Below are 22637 nucleotides of genomic sequence, written 5' to 3'. Positions count from 1 at the left end.
TATCACATACATAAAATCATAATTTATGAGTTTCGTACCAAGCTGTACTGAATGTTTCCAGTTTTAATAAATAAATCTCACATTTACTGGCCCTGAAATGTAATGCATCATCCAGGCTCCAGCAATCCTCCAATGAAAGGCTGGCAAGTAGCTGGTACAATAGTTCAGCAGGTTCAGTGCTCGCTGCTGAATTCCGTGTGTGATCTGCAGGTCGCAGGCTCGAATCCCCGGCAAGGCCATATCAGCCCTTCACACATTCTCGAGATCGATAAATGAGTACCAACTTTGGTTGGGTGGTATTGTATGTAAATATGCAAAGTGCTTTGGCGAGAGCGCTATATAAATAACACATCATTAAGTAGCTAACTTCAAGTTAATCATCTTATCTTGCCACTTTGCAAAATAGATAGGTTGTAGGTTCTTGCCAGGTACATTTCTAACTTCCATAAAATGTCAGCGCTGAACTAGGTATACGTGTTCACCACTGCTGTGTGTTTCTATTGTATTGGTCCTGAGGTCTGCAGTAGTCTGACCATGACTTTGGTAGACTCTGGGTACCCCTCAGGACCTCCATATCCACAATAACCTCCCACATAATGGTGGTAAATAGGGTCCCCTCATAGGCTCCTCGACCCCCCTAATGTAGTGTCTAAGACACCAGCCCAGTTAGTGTGCGATTGCCAGCTTTGTGTATTTAATATGCACAGCCTAAACCCCATACAGGCCATTGATTCTAGCACAGGGCTTCTGTGAGCTAGAAAGAGGGGTCGATTGAGGCGGCAGAAGACTGAGTTCATTCTCTGCAGCATGAAGGCAGTGAGCAGGAGCTGTCACCTTGGAATGAGGCAGGAGTTCCCTTCTAGGAGAGTGGAGGGGCCATGCATGTTTGCCTTCCATGCTGATGGGGTGGTCGTAGATAAAGAGAGTAGAAGACAGAGCAGGCACTTTGACTCGCGGATGCAGGATTTCATTGTATTTCATTGAATTATGTCACTGACTTAGAATTATTCATACTACTAATGATGGATATGTGTTAACTTAAATACTAAACAACGTAAGACCAGACATAGACATAATTAGGAAGCGATACCCTCCATTTTGGGATAATGTCGCGATGCTTGGAGGCTCTGTAAAAAATCTGTTGCCTGGCTAATTTGCTGATATATCCAAGCTTTTCAAAATCATCGATGACTTTGGAGCCCAGGTGTCTTGGAGCGGAGCACAGCTTGAGGGGGTGTGGACAGTAAGTGCCCCTACACAAAGATAAAGGGTGATGATGTCATGCATTGGCTGTGTGTGAGTTGTGTGCACAAACAAAGATAATCCGGCAGGCCATCAGTCCAGAAAGGGTAATAATGGTCCAGGCAGAGTCACCCGGGCATCAGAAACTGTATACACTGCAATCCGAGAAGCACACAATCATGGACCAGAAGGGGTTAAGGGCACAATACGGTTTTCTTTTCAATTACCAGTAGACTACTCCTGGAGTCAGGGCAGAACATGTTTGGGTCTGCCCAAAGGGGCCTTTCTCTCTCGCAAACTGAATGCATGTTAGTCTCAAATGAATCTGATTGTCAAACCATGAAGTGCTCCTGACTGGTCATTGGCATTCCTATCTCTGGTTGAGGCAAGGATATAGCAAACAGTGGGCCACCTAAATCGCAAAGAGTGGCTCTGTGAGGGAGGCCAACAACAGCAGTGGCAGTTCCATTACCAGCTTCTACTTCTTGTGGAAGACAGACAGGGCTGTAGTGAACATCAGTAGCACAGCAGTACCTACCAGCAGGGCTGGTATGGAGGTTCCCATGGTGGCAGCAAGGGATGGGCCTCAGTGGGGGTGGGGGGTGCTATGAGTGAGCGAGGTGGCTCCACAGAACCCTGAACTAGCTCCCCCCCCCCCCCCGCCCATCCTATAGACGTTGCCAAGATATGGCCATGTTTACACAAGTAACCCCTGATGTGCTGTGTCTTCATTGCGCTTTAACAGCGAGGTGCAGCTTGATTCCCGAGGTACAGAACGCAAACGGGAGACGTCTGACCATAGCTCTGTTGAAACACGTCAGGGTCTGCTAAACCCAGACTAGGGTTGCGTGTGTTCCCTGCAGAGGGTGACAATGCCTAGAATTCGGAAACGACTGCTCCCTCTAAGGGCAGGATCTAGGACGCTTTCTGTATTGAAATTGACCAGCTCAAAACAATGCGCCCTGGAGAAATCCTCAATGGTTAAGATTGATTCAAACCTTTCCACCCAGCACTTTGTGGTGCATTTTGCAGAAGTCCTAACATACTTAAGATGGCATAGCAGTCTAGGGGTACTTGCTGCAGACCTCTGCATAAAACGGTAGGCCATATTACAATGCCAGGATAATAGCTCAATGCACCCGGTGAGGGCATTTCTGTTCAATTCCAGGTCACAAGGCTGGATTCCGATAGGGTTAGCTCACGTTGGGTTAACTCATATTCACATATCACCCCAACTTGTGCAACGTTTGGCAAATCGCTATCTCATGGCATTCCAACTTGGTGAAACTGTTTGATGACGCGCCAGTCCATATCACCAAATACCTCTGGACCCTTACCGTCCAGGTAAGGAGTGAGTAGAACTCACTAACAAGGTATACAATGCCAGGATAATAGCTCAATGCACCCGGTGAGGGCATTTCTGTTCAATTCCAGGTCACAAGGCTGGATTCCGATAGGGTTAACTCACGTTGGGTTAACTCATGTTGTCCTTCAATCGATCCTATCCAGATGTGACGCAGGCCAACGTCTATCCAGATGCGTCTGCCGGTCTGGATATGTTTGTCCGGTACGTACGAGTGGGAGAGTTACTTGGGGATTTCGTCTGGGTCTAGGTATGTGGTCAGTTTCTGCAGCCTTCCTTTGTGGCTATTTTCCATGATGTCTTATGCTCTGTCGAGTGGTTGGTTATTTGGTTTGAGTGCTTGTCCAATTTGAGAGTGGTCGAGGTTGAAGTTATTTTCATCATTGTTTTAATGTCTGGGCATTCTGGTGCGTCTCTGCTGTGGTTACGCTTTGAAGAGCCATGATTTGAGGAGTTTCCTGAATGCTAGGTGGTTTGTTGTATTCTGTATATTCTTAGGTAGGTCATTCCAGGTTTTGGGTGCCTGGTGAGAGAAGGACGACCCTCTGAGTTTTTTTCTGTTGTATGGTTTTGGTTCCAGGCGTATGTCGGTGCTTGATCTTAGTGTTCTTGTCGGTTGGTGTAGGCGTAGTTTGTCGCTTAGGAATTCTGCGCCTTGTTTGTGTATTGCACTGTGTGTGATGCACATGGCCTTGAACTTTATTCGTTGTTTCAGTGGTAGCCAGTGTAGTATTTTTAGCGCGGGTGTGGTGTGTTCTCTTCTGGGTAGCTTGAGGAGGAGTCTGGCTGCTGCATTTTGTATGCGTTACAGTTTTTTTAGAAGTCGTTCGGGCATGCCCAGGTATAGGCTATTGGCATAGTCTACTCTGGACATGATCAGAGTGATGATGGTAAGTGTTTTGTTGGCGAAAGACAGGAACGGTAGGATCCTTTTTGCTGCTCGCAGGAGGAAGAAACATTTCTTGATTACCGAGTTTACTTGTGGCTCCAGAGTGAGGTTGTTATCCATCAGAACCCATAGGTTTTTTTACAGTTGAAGATGGTTTTGGTGTGGTGCCGAGTTCTCTTGGCCAGGGGATGTAGTTGATGTCTCCTCCCTTTTTTGAAACAATCATTATCTCTGTTTTGCCCGGGTTGATTTTGAGATGGTTGAGGTTCATCCAGTTGAATATGTCACGAATGCAATTCTCTAGTGTGGTGTTTTCTTCTCGGATGTCTTATATGTTGAAGATTATTTGAGTATCGTCGTCGTAATTGTAGCATGTGAGACCGTGTTTTTTGATGAGTTTGATTAATAGGTACATGTAGATGTTGAATAGAAGCGGGAAAAGGATGATCCTTGTGGTACTCCGCACGTGGAGACTCTGGGTTTGGATTTACAAGGTTTCATCCATAGTAGGGCAGTGTCTGTTATCCCTAGTCCTTCTAATCTCTTTATGAGGATGGCGTGGTTGACAGTGTCGAAGGATGCAGACAGATCAAGGAGAATCAGGGCGGTGCTGTTCTCTGAGTCTGCATTTGTGTTTATGTCGTCCCATATTGAGAGGAGAGCAGATTCTGTTCCTCTCATAGGTCTGAAGCCAACTTGTGCCTGGTCTAGTAGGCAATGCTCTTCTATGAATTCTTGGGTTATTTGGTAGACGTATGTTTCTAGTAGTTTGGCTATGTAGGGTATGTTGGAGATGGGTGTGTAGTTAGATAAGTCCTCTACGTCTCCTGTTGTGTCTTTCCTCTTGTGTCTTTGAGTGGCGGCTTGATGTAAGCCGATTTGAAGGCCTGTGGTACTTTACCTGTTGAGATTGAGAGGTTGAGGAGGTTTCTGTGTTATTCCATGGGGGTTCCTTGTTTGAGAATTGTTTTGTATATGTCCGGGGGGCAGGGGTCTTCAGGAGAGCCCGAATTGTTGCTTTGGTTCACCAGTTTGACGAAAGCCTCAACTGATATTTCTGGGAAGTTTCGTAGCTTGTTTGCGTGTTCCTCTTCTGTGTCAGTAGGGTTTGAGCTTTGAACGCTTGGTCTGTTTTGTATGGTGTGTTGGATGGAGGTTATTTTGTTTTTGAAGTGGTCTCCGAGGTCCTCGCAAAGTTTCGTCGATGGTATTGGCATGTTGTTGCAGGCCGGTGTTTTTTTTATTTCGTTTATGATTTTGAATAGTTCTTTTTGAGCGTTTGGTGCTCTGAAGATTCGGTTGTCGTAATGCTTCCTCTTCGCTTTTTGTATTTCCTTTTTATATGCGCGGATCTGTTGTAGGAATTTAAATTTGTTTGCAGTGGTGTTGTTGTTCCTCCATTCAGAGTCTAGTTTTCGGTTTTTCCTTTTCATGGCTTTGAGTAGTGGGGTGAACCATTTTTCTGTAGTTTTCTTACGTGATGGGGTGAAGGGCTTTTCTTTGGCGATGTCGTCCAGGGTTGTTGCGATCCAGGTATGAAGTAGGGCAACTTTTTTGTCTAGGTCTGCTTCTTCCACGGTTGATGCTTGTGGTTTGCTGAGTTCTAGGAGCTCGGTTAGGTTGGAGTTTTTAATGGTTCTCCAATTTCTTTTCATCATGATCGGTTGCTTTTCTTGTTGCTTTTTTGTCGGAGCGGCCGTTGTGATTATGAACGGAATAATGAGGTGGTCGCTCCAAAGTATTTGAATTGGGGGTGCCGTGGTGATGAGATCCTTGTTGGTGAAGATTGCGTCAAGTGTGTGCCCTGCTGAGTGGGTTGCTCCTTTGACTTGTTGTTGTAGGTTCCTGGCTGCTAGTTGGGCGGTTAAGGATTTTTGTGTGGTTTTGGTTTCTTCGTCGAACCAGATGTTGAAATCTCCGAGGATGATCAGATGATTGTACTTGATGGCTAGGGTGATTGCTTCCGTGAAAGCGTCTACGAAAGTTGCATCATAGGTTGGTGGTCTAATTATTATTATTATTTTTACGTTTTCATTTTTTGCTGTGTCTCCATGCATGTTTTTGGTTTGATTTTGTATTTTCACCCAATGTTGACACTTATTGTAACATAACGGTTCAGCCCTGAAGACGGATTTTATCCGAAATGCACAGGCAACTTTGAACCCATGCATCAACACTGCCTCAATTTTACATTAAAACAAACTGTGTTATACATTTGATCTGATGTTTTTCAACTGAGAAGAAGCTACTGAATAAGCCTTTTTTGTACATTTATTGGGCCCGATTCATGGAATTTTTTGCACGTGCAAAGTGACTTTACACTGCTGAAAAGTGACGTTGCACTGCCGATACAGACCCTGATTTATGGAGCTGTACAAAGTGTATTTTTGTAGTGAAAATTCAGCGCAAAGTCGCTTTGTGCTGCAAAAATGAATTTGCACTGACTCTGTACTGCAAAAATACCCTTTGCACAGTTCCATGAATCAGGGTTTGGGTTGGCAGTGCACAGTGCAAATAATTCCATGAATCAGGACCTAAGAGTTTAAATTACATGCAGCACATTTCTTGAGCAAAGCGAGAGCACGTGGTTCTTGCAGGGGCGGCGCTAGAACATTTTGCACCATTAATAATTATGGATGCCCTATAACTGCTGGATGGACAATTGCTGACACATGTGCCCCTTCTTTGCAATATTCCATAAAGGGAGCCACATTCACTATTTATTTTTTATATTTATATTTATTTCGCATTTTTAAAGCACTCACACAGACCGCGGGCATCGAGGCGCTGAATTCACTCACTTCTTGCCCAAAGCACGTGAACCAAACCAGACCTTGCATAGGGGCACCTCTCATTTTATTCATATATTGAAGAGCACGCAGAAGAGGGCAGAGGGGCGCTGTATATCCCTCGCTATGCACAACACGTTGTTGTCCCTTCTCTGCTATAAAAATAATCTAAGCAAAATCAATTAATATTTCGCAACATATCCTGATAATTGAATACATGCAGCAGCGCTTGATAAATAGAGTGTTGCGTTCAATGAATTGGCCTCACTGGCAGATGCATAAGAAAAGGCTGGGAAATAAAAATAAAAAAAACAGCTCCACTGATAGGAAACCCGCCCTCCCATTGGCTATTTGCCGATCAATAACACTGCTGTTACTTTAGGTTGTTGACCGTTTTAGGACATCCTGGAGCAACCAGGGACGCTAATCAGATTATGTAATGTTCTGAACATTGCAGCTCATCTGACTAAGCCCCAGCAGGCCTCTTGTGTGGGTGTGTGTCACTGCAGGTGCTTGCACCGCCGCAGGATTCAAGCCAGTGTGCACCGTGCGCAACACGATTTTATGGTCAATCCAAACGTATTGGATAGATAAATCAGCAGAACACAAGGACAGCCTCTAAAAGCAATGGTTCCAATAAACAATACAGGTTCAAATACAGCAATTGGTATGGTCTTTGCCAATCACTATTCCTTCACATAAAGTACGTGAATGCACGCGTACAGAAGGAGCTGTCCGCGGGACACTCCATTGTACAGCAAGCGTAATCCTTGCATGAAAATCCTAGGGGTTGTGTATGTTATTATTTGAGGATCGCCTTCCACCAATGACATCAAGGGATTCGACAGTGCATGACCTTTCACCTCGATGACTCCCAACACGTTATAAAACAATATTTGTAAATTCAGAAGGCTTCAATACCGATTGCTAAAAAGGCACGCTCGTCCAGCTATGAAACTAGCTAGCATTATACTTAGTTTTATAATAACAAAAGGGTAGCATTCGCTACCCCATCGACAAATGAACCAGAAGGTAGCAGCTCTCTGTACATATGCAATGAGGCTTTCCATGATGTTGCAAGGCAGAACAGCCACATTTAAAACAGTCAGTGGATGATGCCTACCCGTCAAAGCACTAGGCTCTTGGCCTTAATACCCATCGAAGGAGAGATGAAACTACAGATGAGGCGTCTGCAACCTCCGACTCACTAGGTGTTTTGGGCTGCCACTCCTATCAGCCTGAGTTAGCATAGCCAAGGATGAGGGATCCTGGGAGTCATACAATGACATTCTTACAGGCCACGAACGGTAAGGATGTGAAATTAACTATCGTACTCGGCCCGACGAAATTTCACATGGTGCAAGAGCTAAGACATATGATATGATTTGCTATGATATAGCATTTATAACGCACCTATACACAAGTGTTTCAGGGAGGGGGGAGAGTGGGAGGGAAATGGAAACAGACCGGCGACTACCGTACGTACTAGGCCTGACGACATTTCTGGTAGAGCCGGAGAAAACAAAAGGTGAGGGAGAGGGGTGCAGAAAGGGAGGGGAGGAACAAAACAAGCGACTATCGTACTAGGCCTGACGACATTTCAGATAGTGCTGGAGGGGGGGAGGAGGAAGGAAAAAAGTAGGAAACAAGGAGGGAAAAGGAGCGACAGCCAGGAGGGCACCGGGTGGGCGGGGCTTAGGCCAGGTGACCAAGATCCACTTGCACCTGCTCCCCATCTGCAAAGGAAAAGAGGCTGAAGGGCTCCTTAAGCAGAAAAAAAGAGCGGCAACCAGGAAGGCACCAGGTTGAAGACCTTCGCTATAGATCATAAACAGAAATCTGATAATCTGATGAATAAGCAGCAAACGATCACCTCTGCAAAATGCAAACCCAAATCGATGCAGTGTGCAGAGAGGTGCGCAAGAACAGGATTGGTGGGTGCTACTGGATCTCTGTTCAAGCCCCCCTGTAAAATAACAGTTTCTCTGTGATCACCGCCCTGTCCTAATCAGTGAACTGTGCGCGTCTGCATGCAAGCAGCACACTTCACTCAAAGCTCGTTTTGCAGCCGTCATTTCAGTCATTAAGGCTTGTTACAAGGAAACAGAAAAAAGTTTCCCTCTGTATGTGAATTTCAATACAGTATTTCTTCTTGCCAGGGCTGAAGCTAAAATCTTTAATACCTAAAGAAAATGCACACAAAAGGACAAGGGTCTAATCATAAATCGGTATACATTGGGAGGGAAAAGCACATCCTGCATACTCAATTTTTTACTATTAAAAGGCCTCTTAATTTAGCAAACAGAAACCCAATTGGAAATGTAGTTATTTATGCAGTGATTGTTTTCCCTAGTCCAGCTTCTGTATCATGGAAAGTGAGGTAACACTCCGGGACAATCGGCGGCCCTGGTCTGGGAGAACAAAATGGCCTCCCTTTTGATGGCACAGCAGGCCAAGGTGCCAGTCTCTCTAATGACTTCCACCCTTCCTCCTTGGGGGACAATGTGTTCTTAACTACTGGACTCAGACAATAATGCTTCCAGCTGTGGCTGGTGAGATCACAGAAATGGCATTTTTATTGGTTCTAATCAAAAAAGGTTCGAAAGCCGCACTTTGCTCACAGTGCCTTTGATGAGCCAGCAGGCCGGGCCCGGTCTCGAAACGTCAAGAGGCTTTTTTTTCAAATCGCTGCTGATAATGAAAGAAGCGGTTTTGAACTTTCCTAGCTCGTGGATAATTGGAAACTTCTGGACAGCACGGACGCTATCGAGGAGAAACTCGAACGGCTCTCGGCCTTGATGAAACGGGGTCTTCTGGCAGCGGCTGTGCAACCTCATTCCTTCACGCTGCTGTTGCCAGCTAAGATCTGGGCCCAGGCTGCTTTTCATGTACAATACGGGGACTCTTTGAAGCAGTCGTTTGCAGCATTTTAATAATTTAAGCAATGCTACGCTCTGCTGATTTTGGAACATGATCTTCCATGTTCGACAGACGGTCATGCGTTTGGACTGGGTGACGGTGCCACGGTAGGGATGATGCCGCAAGACTGTCAACCCGCTGAAGTGGAATATGCAAGCATTTAGCCTCTTTCTCTCTCCACTTTGTTCCAATAATCAGATGGGATGCTTCCTTGCTCCGACGGAAACCTTGCTGGCTGTCTGGCGCGCGGGGTGGCGAGTCCTGCGAAAGGGAGGGTTGCACCAATGGGAACACGCCACAAAGGGATGAAAGGGGAAGCAGATTTTGATGCAACCATAATCCTTTGTGGGTCGTTAAGAGCTCATCCGTTCCTGATTAAGGCATGGCTCTTCTCCTCTCCATCGCAGTGCTGAACAACGCAACAGCTACGTCGAAGCACTTAGCATGGCTTGACACCAAGCCTCATTCTTGCATGGGCTCTTTCTGTAATTTTCACTCTGATAGGGGTGCAGAGCCAATCAGGTGGCTGGAACAGCGGGCGAGAGTACACATTGTTCCTGTTACCGCCCCCAAAACAAACCAACCCTCTTCCCCACCGCCTTGCTCCCCCACTTACCTGTTGGACTGGAGCTCTATGCTCTGGCCCGGCACTCCTCCAGTCTCCTAGCCACCATAGAAATAGAAAAGGGACGTAGTCCCTTTTCCCTATGGCGGCAGGCAACTTTTTTATTCCCCTCAGGACATTCCTCCTGAGAAAAAAAAGTAACCATCCGCCCAGCCCCCCGGATAAACCCGGTGGTGCACATGATTTTCACCCCTGCTGTGCAGGGTGGACTTGGCCTTTAACAGCCTGGAGCCCTCGTGGAGGCCCTCACTTCACTCTGGCCTACCTTGGCTCGGCCTGGCGGGCCATTAAAGGCCATGCCTGCCCCCCACAGCGCGGGTGAAAGCCATAATCTCCCAACTTCCAGAGAAGAAGCAGATTAGAAGCATATAGTGGCGAGCCACAAAAGCCTATCTGTAAACCTTTCAAGAGGAACTTCCACCAAGAACATTATTTTACAAAAGCAATATATCCGCGCCCTACCAACTGGGCCCATTCTAGGAATGTTCTACAAGTGTCCAAGGTTCCTGGAAATGGCTGCTTATTCATGAAGTGCGTTGTTTATTGAAATTGTTGGCTTCTATTAGGCCTCTTTGGGGCTTCTTCCGGGTTGAAGAAAGTGACGCGGTGACTGCAAGGTTTTGACACCTACACCAAATTGTCACCTCTGTGTAACTCTCCGCAACCAGGAAGAGAACCTGAAACAATGAACTGTTGGAAGGCATCAGCAGTTTGACGCCTCCTGGAAAAGACCACTTATGTTATTATCCTCTCTGCCAGACCCTGATCTATGGCATGATGGTTGAGGGTTGGTCTTTATATGTCGGTGTTGCAAGTAGACAGTTTTTGGTAGACTCCTTGTCCCTTCGGTCATTATGCCTTGATATCTTGTGTATCCAAACTCTTCTGAAAAGCATTTGACTGCCTCACTGCTGTAATCAGATGCTCACATGCAATGCTCAAGTCATCAAATCCACATTGGGCCGATACACAATCATCCATAGGTGGTACTCACTGTAAATGTGGTGTGAGCATCACAGAGGAACGGAAGAGGGGCCTCCTCTTGATCTCTCGCCGGAAGCATGCGTTCTGCTGGAAGCCGTCCTTGATATTCAGGATGTACTGATTGTGCCACGTGACGAAGCGCACCTCATTCAATCCACGGCAGTTGGCTTCCTCGATCAGTCGCACCACTGGCTGTTTGGGATGTAAAAAAGGTAGAGATTACATCATGATGTCATATGTAATAGTCTTACAACAGCCGTCTTTAACTAGAGACTCATAAACATAAAACAAGCCAGGAAACAATTTGCGTTAACTCTGCACTTCTGGAATGCAAACGAGGGTGCAATCCTACATTCCTGTTAAGCTCCTCCACCTCTATACCTGGAGTGCCACACCACCTTTAGGCCCCTTATGTAAGGTCAAGCTATTGGTCCTTTGGTGTCTTAGAAACACTGTATTGGAATATGCCCCGGGTTCTCCCAAATTTAAGTTATATCACCAACATTGCTTTGATATGATATGATATGTTATTTATAACACGCTTAATACCCAGAGGTTTCTAAGTGCGGACCCAGGGATCGAACTTGTGTTGCTCTCCTTGCTTCCAAGGCGAGCAAGTTGCCCCTTGAGATATCCTCCCGAGCTATTCTCCTTTCACCTCCATGACCCCCTTTCAGAAGTGCTCTGAAGACGTCCTGCATGTGCGAGGAGCACCCCCAATGCAACCGCACCCCATCCTGCTCAACAGTGCACGCATCGCTAGTGGCATGAGCTAACCGGGGGAATCCTGGGTCTGGGTCCCAGCACGGTCCTGACCATTATGTGAAAATGGGAAAGTGTGCATCAACGTCTTTATATACAACGGTTAGGACCCATTTGAGTTCTGGTCTACACTGTAAATCTGTACTAGTGTCTATTGCCCTTTATTTGGGGTCCACGGTCTGAGTCTTGTCTCCCAACACCCTGCTCCCACATCTCAGAGCTGTACATTGCCTCAGTTTCAGGTGCCTGGGCACTGCTGGACCATTTATGTATAGAAATTCTTCTAGAGATGCTGTCCATCTCAACAAAATACAAACAATGTCAATTTGTGATTGGCAACCATAGGCTAAAAACGTGCCTCCTTCCGAGCGCCAAGCGGCCAACCACCAACAGGCCACACAACAAGATAATGCCCAATGTAGACGACTCTCCCAGAAAGGCTTCCTCAAATAATTCAGCTTTTTAGTATAGGACTGACGGCAGGGCAGGAAGCCAGCGGGTAATGGCCGGATCGGCCCAACAGAAATGACAGCGTGCGAAAGAGATGCCAGTGGCTGGAACGGAACATAGGCTGTTCTTGTCGGCTTCAACCCGCGTTCCTGGTCACCTGATTGGCTGTCGCCTCTCCTGCCAGCACACCTTTGTGCTATTCTTCAAGCGTGCAAGTAAAACACGAATGAAAGTGCACCCCGCCAAGGAAGATTCTCGTCTTCTGCCGCTGATCAACCCATGACTTGATTAAAACCGATTTTTTTAAATCCTTTTTCTTAAAAAAAGGAATCTATGAAAAAAGATAGGAATATAAAGTTTTGAAATAGACTCTCTCCTCTGGTTAGCGGATACAGTATGGATTGCGTTGTACTGGTTATGATTTCAAAGGCGTGCCTAATCATATCCGGTAAGTACGTCATTCTGACAATGTGCACCAAGCCTCACAAAAGATGTCCCTTCCTGCTGGGGGTCATCCTGATGAAAGCATGGCCTGTAACTAGAGAGCAGAGGCTGTGCAAGATCAAGCCGCCCGGATTCTGTGAAAACCCCATTGGTTGCACAGGACATGGGCGGCCAACCCCTTCCAGTGAGTGTGGAGACATTTCGCATTTTTTTGCCACGGTTAAACAGAAAAGCTTGCATGGAAGATACAAGGTGTCAGAACCCCCTCACTCTCCATCTTGTGCGCAGATATGATAGGTATTTATAACGTGCTTAATACTCAGAGGTTTCTAAGCACGGACACGGGGATTGAACCTGTGCTGCTTCGTGTCCTCTTGCTTCAAAGGCGAGCACGTTGCCGCTGAGCTATCCTCCCGAGACTAAGATCTCTTCCTGGTGGGACGCCCCCTGAGGTTGTATACCCTTCATACCAGTAACTGTATCCCCATTCTCCAGTGCACGCGTGCGTACATGGCCATATAACACCAGTTCCCATAATTGCATTTTGCTTTGGTTTGATATAGCACAGACCTGGCTCCAAGGGGCAGTGGAGCACTTTACAGAGAACATTTAATGTAGCAGGAGTCTATGGCGGAGATGTGAATGGGAGCTCACACTGCTAGATGGCACACTGCGCAGTTGTTTTACAAATGTTCATTTCATAACATTACCCATATTGACAATCTAGGCCCAGAGAGATTTAAACATTAGCTCACAATGAAATGCTTTCTGAGCAAATGCTGAAGCTAGGTCTCCAAGTTCGAAAATCTGCAACATAGCCACTAGATCATTAGGCCGGGATGATAGCGTTTGTCTTGAAAGCAACACAATGCACTGCAACACGGGTTCGAATCCCAGTCGCGTGCTTAGAAACTGGTCTCTGGTATTAAGTGTGTTAAGAACAATTGTTAATCACAAAGCACGACCTCGCTCCCTGGCAGAAAAAAAGAAATAAAATACAATCCGTTCTGTTTTGGGAACAACCAAAAGCAGGGGTCAAAGTCTGCATTGGCCACTCATCATTGGTTAGTGGTATTTGGCTTCTGGAGAGTAAGGAATGATGTGCTCTATTAGGTGTAGAAATGAGGTGGCGCACGACTTGCTAGTAGCTTGCAACTTGATATTTTTACCCCAGCCCAAAAGAATTTGGAACATTATCCCCACTCCAATGTACTACGAGTATTACTTTCTCATACACATTGATTGCAGGCATCCTTTACACACATGTGGGTTAAAATGCGCAAAACCTGTGTCTTTCATTTAGGAAGATCGGTGTAAAAAGGAATGAGTGCCGCGCTAAGGCAATGTTATCCAGCGTTCAATCCAGTTATAGGACCATGCAAGCAAAAGTCAGAGGGCAGATGCCAAGAATAGCCCCAGCATTTACCACCAAGAGTGAGGAACTCAGGGAAGCCCCGGCATCCGGCCGCGGTCTTAGACATTTGCATCTCATGCACTGAGCCACATGGGTAACAGCTGTGTAGGGCAGAGGTTGCCATATCCTTCAAGTCTCCCGGGATATAGAACATTTAATGGGAAAAGGGAGGATAAGCTGGAAGCAATATATAATCCCTGCATTTCAAAAGGAGGCAAAAGAGTGGACCTACAGAAGAGTCCTGGGGGCATTTTCAGCAGCCACATTCTGTGACTAGGTTTTGTTCGTTTGACCAGGTTGGCAAAACCACCTTCATCCCCACCCAAGCACACACATAATAGGTGCCACTTTCCCACCGGAAGTTGGACATGTAAGTCTATTTGCCACTTCGTATAGGCGAGGGGTCTACCACTTGTGACTTGTAAGTTATTTTGGACTACAGCTCCCATGATGCTTCCCCGTCGACTGTGATGGCTAGGGAGTAAGGGAGTTGTAGCCTAGAGCACATCTCTTTTCAGCAGAAATCAGCAGATTCCATGGCATCTGTTTGCATTCTGTGGCAGGTATTTGTGCATTCAACAGTGATGGAAGCCAGGGTACCCTGCTCCTGCGTAAGACAGTAAGTAAGGTTTCCCGTGTAGCGGCGTACCATTTTCAGCGTCAAATAGGTTTTCAGACAAAATTCATAAACTTGTCTTTGGACAAATACTTCCACGATTACCTAACCAAAGACTTTCAGTTAACATTGCCATTTGTGAAATGCTGGTATACATTCAAATATTTGAATGCAAGCTCTTGCTTGCTGGTAAATTGACACTTTCTTTGTTCAGTGCTTCAATAACATAATATATACTCTGCTAATAAAAAAGCAAGAAAAATAAGAAAAAATCCCATTAGAATAAAAATGCAAGAGAGATTTGTATAACTTTTATATATTTATAATGTCGGTTTATCAAGATAGAACTATTCTGCTCTGGTTTATGCCTTCCATGAATAAGCGACCAACTATTTGGTACTCGGCCAAATAGTTATTTGTTACACTCTCAAGTCTGCTCCTGCAGAAATCCTGCCGACTTGCCTGCGGAAGATCAAGCGTGCGCAGACTGCATGATGGCACATGTACCAATTCACGAAAGAAATCGTCAACCCACAAGGGCTCTTTCTGGCCAGCTTCCTTGGGCCCTTCCTCCTCTGAAGCCTGTTTCCGTGCTGCGGATACTTGGACTCTTGATTGATGCTCAGTTGACTCTTCGACTGAAGATTTGAGCGGTTACTCAGGCCTTCCTTTTTCAATTCTGTCTACCCAGGAGGATTCTCTATCGTTTCTCCTTTTCCATTTCATCTTCCCATCTGGTCTCTTCTAGACTGGACTACCGTAATGCAGTCTATTTGGGGCTCCCAAAAGTTGACATGACGCGCCCTCAATTTAATGTAGCAGCCCGGCTGATGATGGTTCTGGACCGGATCGCTTATGTCTCTCTGGCTTGGAGCTTAGATTGGTTCCCAAAAGATAAAAGGATATGATATGATAGCTTATTTATATCCAGAGATTTCTAAGCGCGGACCCGGGGATTGAACCTGTGTTGCTCCGTGTCGTATTGCTTCCAAGGCGAGCACGTTGCCCCAGAGCTATCCTCCCGAGACAAAATCATATTTAAAGGTAGCTTTTATTCAAAATATGATCCCGAGGATGATTTTTAAGGTAGCTATTATTGCCCAGAAAGGCTTGGAGGGCCCACCACCCCTCATTAAACTACACCAGATTAGTTCCTAAAATCCTTTGTCAGCCTCAGCCTTACTTTCTGCTAAGAGTAACCTGTTTATAATTCCTCCTTAAAAAAGAGCAAGAGCGGGTTGCAGAACACTTGCAGTTCAGGTGGTACAGCTCTGCAAGACACTTCCTGTTCATCAGCATCTAAGTAAAGATCACTTGAAATTCAGGAAACGTCGGAAAGCGTCCTGTTCACTCTATAGTCTGTCATCCCTGTAGCCCAGATAGTGATTCTTAAATGTCCTCTGGGGCCTTAAGGCTTCTTCTGAGGCCTCGGACTGCTCAATACAAACTGTCTTAACCAGTGGTCTGCAACATTTGACAGATGTTTTGGACTACAACCCCCATAAGCCTCAGCCAGTATAGTCAATGGTGGTATGATCATGGAAATGGAAGTTGAAAACATCTGGGGAGCAGACCCTTGAAACAAGCTTAACGATGGACATTTTACTTCAAATGTGGCAATTTTTCCATTTATACACTTGCGGCATGCAAAATATGCAATACATCTTGCTTCTAGAATATGTTTATGTTTATTCGGAATAAACGGACGTACCTCAGAATATTCTCTCCAGCCAAAGTGGTCCCGACAGAAGTACTTCCATACTGTGTGGTACGGGGTGCTTGTACACGATGGGGTTGCCAGCCTCCGGATTTGGTCGAACTCGACGGAATCATAGACAGTCATGACGTTCAAATCTGCCAAAAGTTCATGTCCCCTAAAAGAGCAGAAGGACACAATGTCAATGTTTGGTCATCAAAAGAACAGTGTTGAGGTTATGCACAACTTTTCAATTTCAAATCACAGACATCAGAAGGATAAAAATTGGGGTCCACCCTGGCTGGTGCCATTATAAGGCGTGACCTGGGATTTATGCTACCCCAAGCTAAGTGCCATTTTCATGCCCACTTCTTTTACTATCAGCCCAGCTGTGTTGTTAGGGAGGCAGACGCAGCCGTGGGGTACCACCACAGGCAACAATCTAGGAACAGCTGCTGTTGGGGGATCTTATTGTCAGAATGGCTCTGTCACAGTGAGAGCACTTAACACCATGAGCTATTCCCACCAGCTAATAAAGGTGACTTTAGGAGGTATCAGGTGATATTATCTCCACCAATAATATCCCCACATATTTGGACGTGGGGTAAGGCCATAGGCGATATTATTAGTGGGGATGATTTATGGGTTATTGGAACTGGGGGTTGCGGGGGTGCGCCCCGCAGGTTCCATGGCTTAATATCGCTGCAAATATATGGCGATATTTTTGTACGGCGATATTTTTGCAGGGATATTAACACATGAAGCCCTTTTGGAGTAGTCCAACGCTGATTCTTTCTCCTTGGACAGGTAACCTTACGTTGTCTAAAAGTTTGACATTTTTGCAGGTAGAGGAACTAAACAAACCCATAGCTGACCGGACCGGGTCCACCCCACCCCACCCTCGCTTATCTGAGGGACCGGGTCCCATCAATCGGGGAAAATGCATCCCTCTGCTCGATGCGTTTCAAAATCTACATGTCAGCTGATCATAAAATCATGGCTGATAATGAACCTGCAGGTCTGAAATGCCTCTTTCGCCATGTACACAAGATGGGCCAGTGTTTAGAACTGTCTGCACGTCAAGATGCAGTGCTTTGCGAAACACCTGCATACACTTTACAAAGGTGCTAATATAAGCAATCTGTAAGACAGAGAAACAGGAATGAGGGGAAAATAAACTGTTTTAATCGAAAGGTGCAATAAAAGAGGTTTAATGAGTAGAGTTCAAGTCTGTCAATGTATGATTCATATATTCTTATTATATACTCAAACCAATCAATTATTATGGAATCTAGATGGTTTGTTTGGTTTTCAGTAACTGCGATCAGTCATCCAGTAAGGCGATACTCGTGATAGAAACACATTTTGTATCAAGTTGGTGGGGAAGCGGTCTTGAATTACTCACAAGTGGCCCATGGGAGCATGCAAAATGCTCACTGCACGCTTCCCAGTCGTTCCCAATCAAACAAGCAAGCAGATGCTAAACGGAACAATCCCTGCTGATGACAGGCGGCCATTTTGGGAAAGGAGGTGGCGCGGGTCAGGATGTCGGCTCGCGCGTTACCCACCTGCCGCTCCTCTGCTTGAGAGGTGATGTATCGCTTTGCAAATCTGCAAATGCAGAAAGAAGAAAGCTCTGGCAGAATATGAAAGGGGCTTTGATTTTACCATTGTGAGCTGTAACGAGCAAATCATTTCATAGTCTCCGGCTGAACACTTCCCGCTGTCAAATCAGCAGAGCAATGTGCCGGCTTTCATCTGAAGTATGCTTTCCAGACAATATGCAAGCAATGAAGATGCAGAAAAAGGACAGAGGTAGTGAAAAGCTGAAATGAAGGCACACAAAAAAGACTAAATAAGCCGGTCGTGGGGCACATTTGTAACAAGCATGCCCCTCTCCCAGAACCATTTTCCAGCTGGCTCGCACAGATGAGACCAGCCAGAGAATTCATTTAACTTTATGAAATAGGGAGAAGCTGTGGCGCGATGCTCTCGCCCACCCACTGTTCCAGACTTTCCACCTCCAGTCAAAGCCTGGTGAGGGTGGTCCAACTTTATCAAAGGGGCTTCTTGAGCATCATCCACTTTGCTGCGGCCCCCGAGAGGCATGATCCCATCTCCTGAACCTCCTAGGGGACAGGGATAGCGCCTTATGGCACCATACATGTTGCAGGCTACCACCGTGCGCCACTAAGCACTAAGCTTGCTCTTGGTTTTATCCAGAATGATGAAGTGATGCACTGTTCACCAGCCGATAGCTTGCTACTTTGAGATTACTGCACCACAGAGGAACATACAGAGGCACCTGAGATGTACAACACCCCACCATGATAGAGTACTCACAATCAGTTTCCAATCTATCCAGGGTGATCATGAAATGCATTGAATACATGTCTTTTTTCCTATTTGTTATTGGGAGTATTTTTACTCCCAATATTTTATTTTTTAGGAGTATTTGCCCATTTTTAGGGAGGAAAAGTAGCCGATACACCCCTTATCTGTAGGGCTGCTTGTGCCAGGGAATATTGGTTACACGTGCCATAGCATGCATTCTCACTAACCAAACCATGCCCAGGTGAGCCTGAAAATGATTGTGGACATTTGCAGACCAATGCGTACCATTTCTAAGAGGGGGGGGGGAGGGTGACCAGATTTTTCAAAAAAGAAACCCGGATAGGCCACTGAAATAGAAGTAGGACTAAGGCAAATACACATACAACTTTAGTTCTACTTCTATGTTGCTGGCCTTTTGTGGGTGGTGCGCAGGGGGTGTGCTAACATACACACTCCTCTCATTGGAGGAGAGCGCCCCGGGGAGGGCAAGGTGGAGGAAATGGGGGCGTGAAAAGCATTTCACGCCCCCATTCACGCAAAAAGATTTGCGCCGGGACCTGATTTCGGGATTTCGAAATCGGGTCCCGGCAAAAAAAAGGGACCATGACGAAAACCCCGGATGGGGTTTATAAAATAAAAAAACTCCTGGGATCCCCCGGACGTCGGGTGATTTCCCCAGACTGTCCCGGGAAAACCCAGGCGTCTGGTCACCCTATGGGGGAGGGGCCCTCTCTGAATGGTGAACAGGCCCCAATAATGCTGATTCGAATCCTGAACATAGAATGACATACAATATTGACAAAACACATTCCCATTTTCCAGTGTCAGCTCGAAAAATGCCTCGGGTGCTCACGCCGAAATTGAATGTAAAGTAATGGCGGTCCTGTGTAGCGCACCTCTACCACTTTGACGTCCTTTTTGCACGTAGCTGTGCACGGAACCAGGTTGGGAGTGAGGATGAGGCAGAGGCGGAACCAGTGGTGTTGATGAGCCTGACGTACCAGAGAACGGTGTCTCTGCAAGGCTTATGGCAGAGGTACTTGGGTACATTTAACCAGCTCCTGAATAGCGTTCTCGGCTCCACTCACTGTGAACAAATAAGTAATACTGTGCATTCTGTAGATTCCCAGAAATCAAATCTACCTGGTTGAGTCGTCTGGAACGGAGTGGTGAGTACCTCCCCTCTGCGTGAGCTTAAGCTGCTTTGCAGTGGTTCTGTGTGTTTTTACCAAACCGAATTGTTACCAACCAATTCTTTCCTGAATATCATTTACTGTTTTTTCTAACTGCAAACAGCAGGGGATCACACTGGCCACCTCCCCCAACACTCCACCTTCCCCATCCAATATTGCCTCACCCAACCCATTATCTACCTTTTGCAGCAAAACAAAAAAAAAACAGAATATGCGATAAAAAATGGTTGGTAAAAATTGGTCTGTAGGGAGACTGTGTTTCTTTTGCATGCAGTGGAGTAACTGCAGACAATTATGGGAGGGGCATGACATCTAAAGGAAAGGGGCCCCTGCCAAATGACGGGGACAAAATGGTGTGTCATGAAAGTTGGGTGATGGAGAGAAACACCCTTAGGCCCCTAAAATACGCCCATATTGGCAGGCCCCTGGAAGCCATCAGGGGCTAAAAAGAGGTCCCGCAGTCTCATGGTGAGTTAGTCCAAGTATTTATTTTTCACACGCCACAATGAAACGGGTGGGCGAGATGGACAAGGCGCAATGGGTGCAGGGGATGGCACAGGAGTTTACTTTGGAGAAGGCAGCTCTTCATACTTGTACTAAATTTTAGCAGAGTGGCTTCTGGTCAAATGGTGGTGGGGTGGGGCAGTATCCCAGGCACATCTACAGAGAACCAGAGCACAAGCCTCTTTTGCTTTCTAAAAACAGTCAAATATACCTGACCAAAAAAAAAAACCAGAGCAAATATACTCAAAATAGGAAGCATTGTGCACATTCCTATGGTCCTGCTGTTAGGCATCCACCCTCACAGCTCCACAGAGATGCTCAGAGCAGTGCTATCAGCAGAGCAGTGCCACGGGAAGTTGCTCTAATATTATTACTGCCCGATCAGAAGTTTCACTTTTAGGAAAAAAAAGAAAGAAAAAAAACATTCTTTCATATTTATGATTTACTATGGGGAAAAAGTATTGATTACAAAAGTGTGTTTCAGAGACGAAATAGGTTTTACTCACCATAAGAATACCCACATTGGGAAAGGGAGCAACATATTTATTTATTTTATTGTGTAAGGTGCTTATGCATCAAAACATTGTGTTTGAAAGCGCCCACATGGCAAACGGGGAGGGAACAAAAGACAAATAGAATAAAACTGAGGAACAAGAAAGAGGCAGTCCTTCTAGGCCTTGCAAGCATTCAGAATGTGCAAGTGCAGAGAGAGAGAAGGGACAAGGGAAGGGGTAAAGTGCTGGGAGTTCCACAGAGGGAATTGCCAGGGCGTCTGTTGCGAGCAACAGTTAAGTGCCTGGCAGAGATCACTTGGTAAGGAGTGATCTCCTGGCAATACAATAAGTGCTGGCCTGTGAGACATCACAGGCCACTAGGTGCCCAAAGGCAAGTGCTACGAGAGGGCGGAAGGCTAGGGACGATTGGGCAGAAGACGAGGACACATAAGGGCCTAGGCCACCAATCTCAGTGATTGTGGGGATTTAGCAAGGTAGAGAGACGGGGAAGGAGGAGGTGAAGAAGAAAGTCTTGTGGAGCTTCTGGAATTTGAGGTAATCCGGCTCAAGACGGCGAGGAAGGGGGAGGCTGTACCAGAGGAGTGAGCCAGCCGAGCCAACTCTTTTACTCCCTAAAATAATTGCACTCTCACCTGCAGTGAGTAAAATACTCCCATTTCCACTCAATCAAATCGGGATTTCTGGTGCCACATCTTGACGCTGGAAAAGAATGGCCAGATAATGACTATTTTAAAGTGCAAACCACAAACTAAATCATGTCGAAGTGCTTGGGTATGTTCATGCACGATTAAATATTCAAGATTACTGCACATATTGCTGCCAAGCTGGCCCTTGCGTGAGAGTCAGCATTTGTTCAGCATGTCTGCATATCTTTTGTGCGACTTGCAATATTACTGAATACCCATCTCCTGACTGTGTCTGTATTCAGCAAAGAGCAGTGCATATGTATGCGTTTAAGTGGTGGTACATGTTTCTGCATTGTTGCTCCAGATGCGTCTGCATACATCTCTAATGAGCACTGCTGCATGTCTGCGGATAACGGTGCTCATTTCCTAGGAGATGATTGCCTGTGTCTGCATATGTCTCTCAGAAGAATACCTGTATGTCTGTGAGTGGCCGCGCATTATGTGTACCCAAAAACCATGTACCTGAAGCCCAATGCGTTCAATGATTCTGTAGAATCATGGATATGGCCGCAATTTAAGATGCATGCCCGGTGCATGGCTGTGTATTTGCAGTTATTTACGCCGGTATGGAAGTGGGCTGCATAGCCGTCTCTGCACTTATGTTATGTTATAGGTACTTATATAGCGCACTATCACCAGTGGAATCGGTCCACGGGCGCTCTATGCATTTGTATTTAATGATGGTGCATATGCCACGGGTAGTGCATTTGGGTGAGCACATGCATACCTGCAAAACCTGATGTGCCATACAAGCTGACCAGATGTCCATGGCCGGCTTCCTAAAACCAAGATGTTTCTACGGACAGGGAGATACAAATGCTATGGAGAGAGAACTCTTCACGCCCAAGGTTCAGCCCTACTCTTACCTCGCAGGATTCGAAATTGATGGGAGCTGGGAGCTATTTAGTGCAGGTTTTTGGCCTAGAAGAGCCTAGCTGGCTTGACACCAACAGCTACCAGGAGCCAACAGATGTGGATCAAACACATCCAGGGGAATGTAAATATGTGCATTTTAGGACACATCTATATGACATTTAAAACTTAGGGGGGCATAAATAATGGACTAAGTGATGTTTGCATCTTATGTGGAAGTTAGATTTACATAACGCTATGCAGTAGCTCCTGGTTCCCCAGTGGCAGCTCCTGGTCACTTGTTAATGCTGGATACCTAGGAGTTGCTTTTAGGTCCCTCCCGTTAAATCTTAATTTCGA

At 46.0% G+C, this 22637-nt stretch overlaps 1 protein-coding gene across 1 annotated transcript in view; it reads right to left on the bottom strand.

Moving 5' to 3' along the window:
- Window positions 1-22637, bottom strand: part of TIPARP (TCDD inducible poly(ADP-ribose) polymerase) — a 131320-nt gene that overhangs the window by 5795 nt on the left and 102888 nt on the right. The window contains exons 3-4 of the mRNA XM_069618433.1: window positions 16209-16371; window positions 10822-11003 (exon numbers count right to left, since the gene is read on the bottom strand). Of these exons, the coding sequence (XP_069474534.1) occupies window positions 10822-11003; window positions 16209-16371 (345 nt within the window). The remainder of the gene's footprint in view (window positions 1-10821; window positions 11004-16208; window positions 16372-22637) is intronic.

The sequence above is a fragment of the Ambystoma mexicanum genome, chromosome 10, assembly GCF_040938575.1.
Source record: "Ambystoma mexicanum isolate Mex_15411 chromosome 10, UKY_AmexF1_1, whole genome shotgun sequence".
Classification (NCBI taxonomy): domain Eukaryota; kingdom Metazoa; phylum Chordata; class Amphibia; order Caudata; family Ambystomatidae; genus Ambystoma; species Ambystoma mexicanum.
The sequence above is the reverse complement of the archived record's forward strand: the minus strand, read 5'-3'. Positions and strand labels throughout refer to the sequence as shown.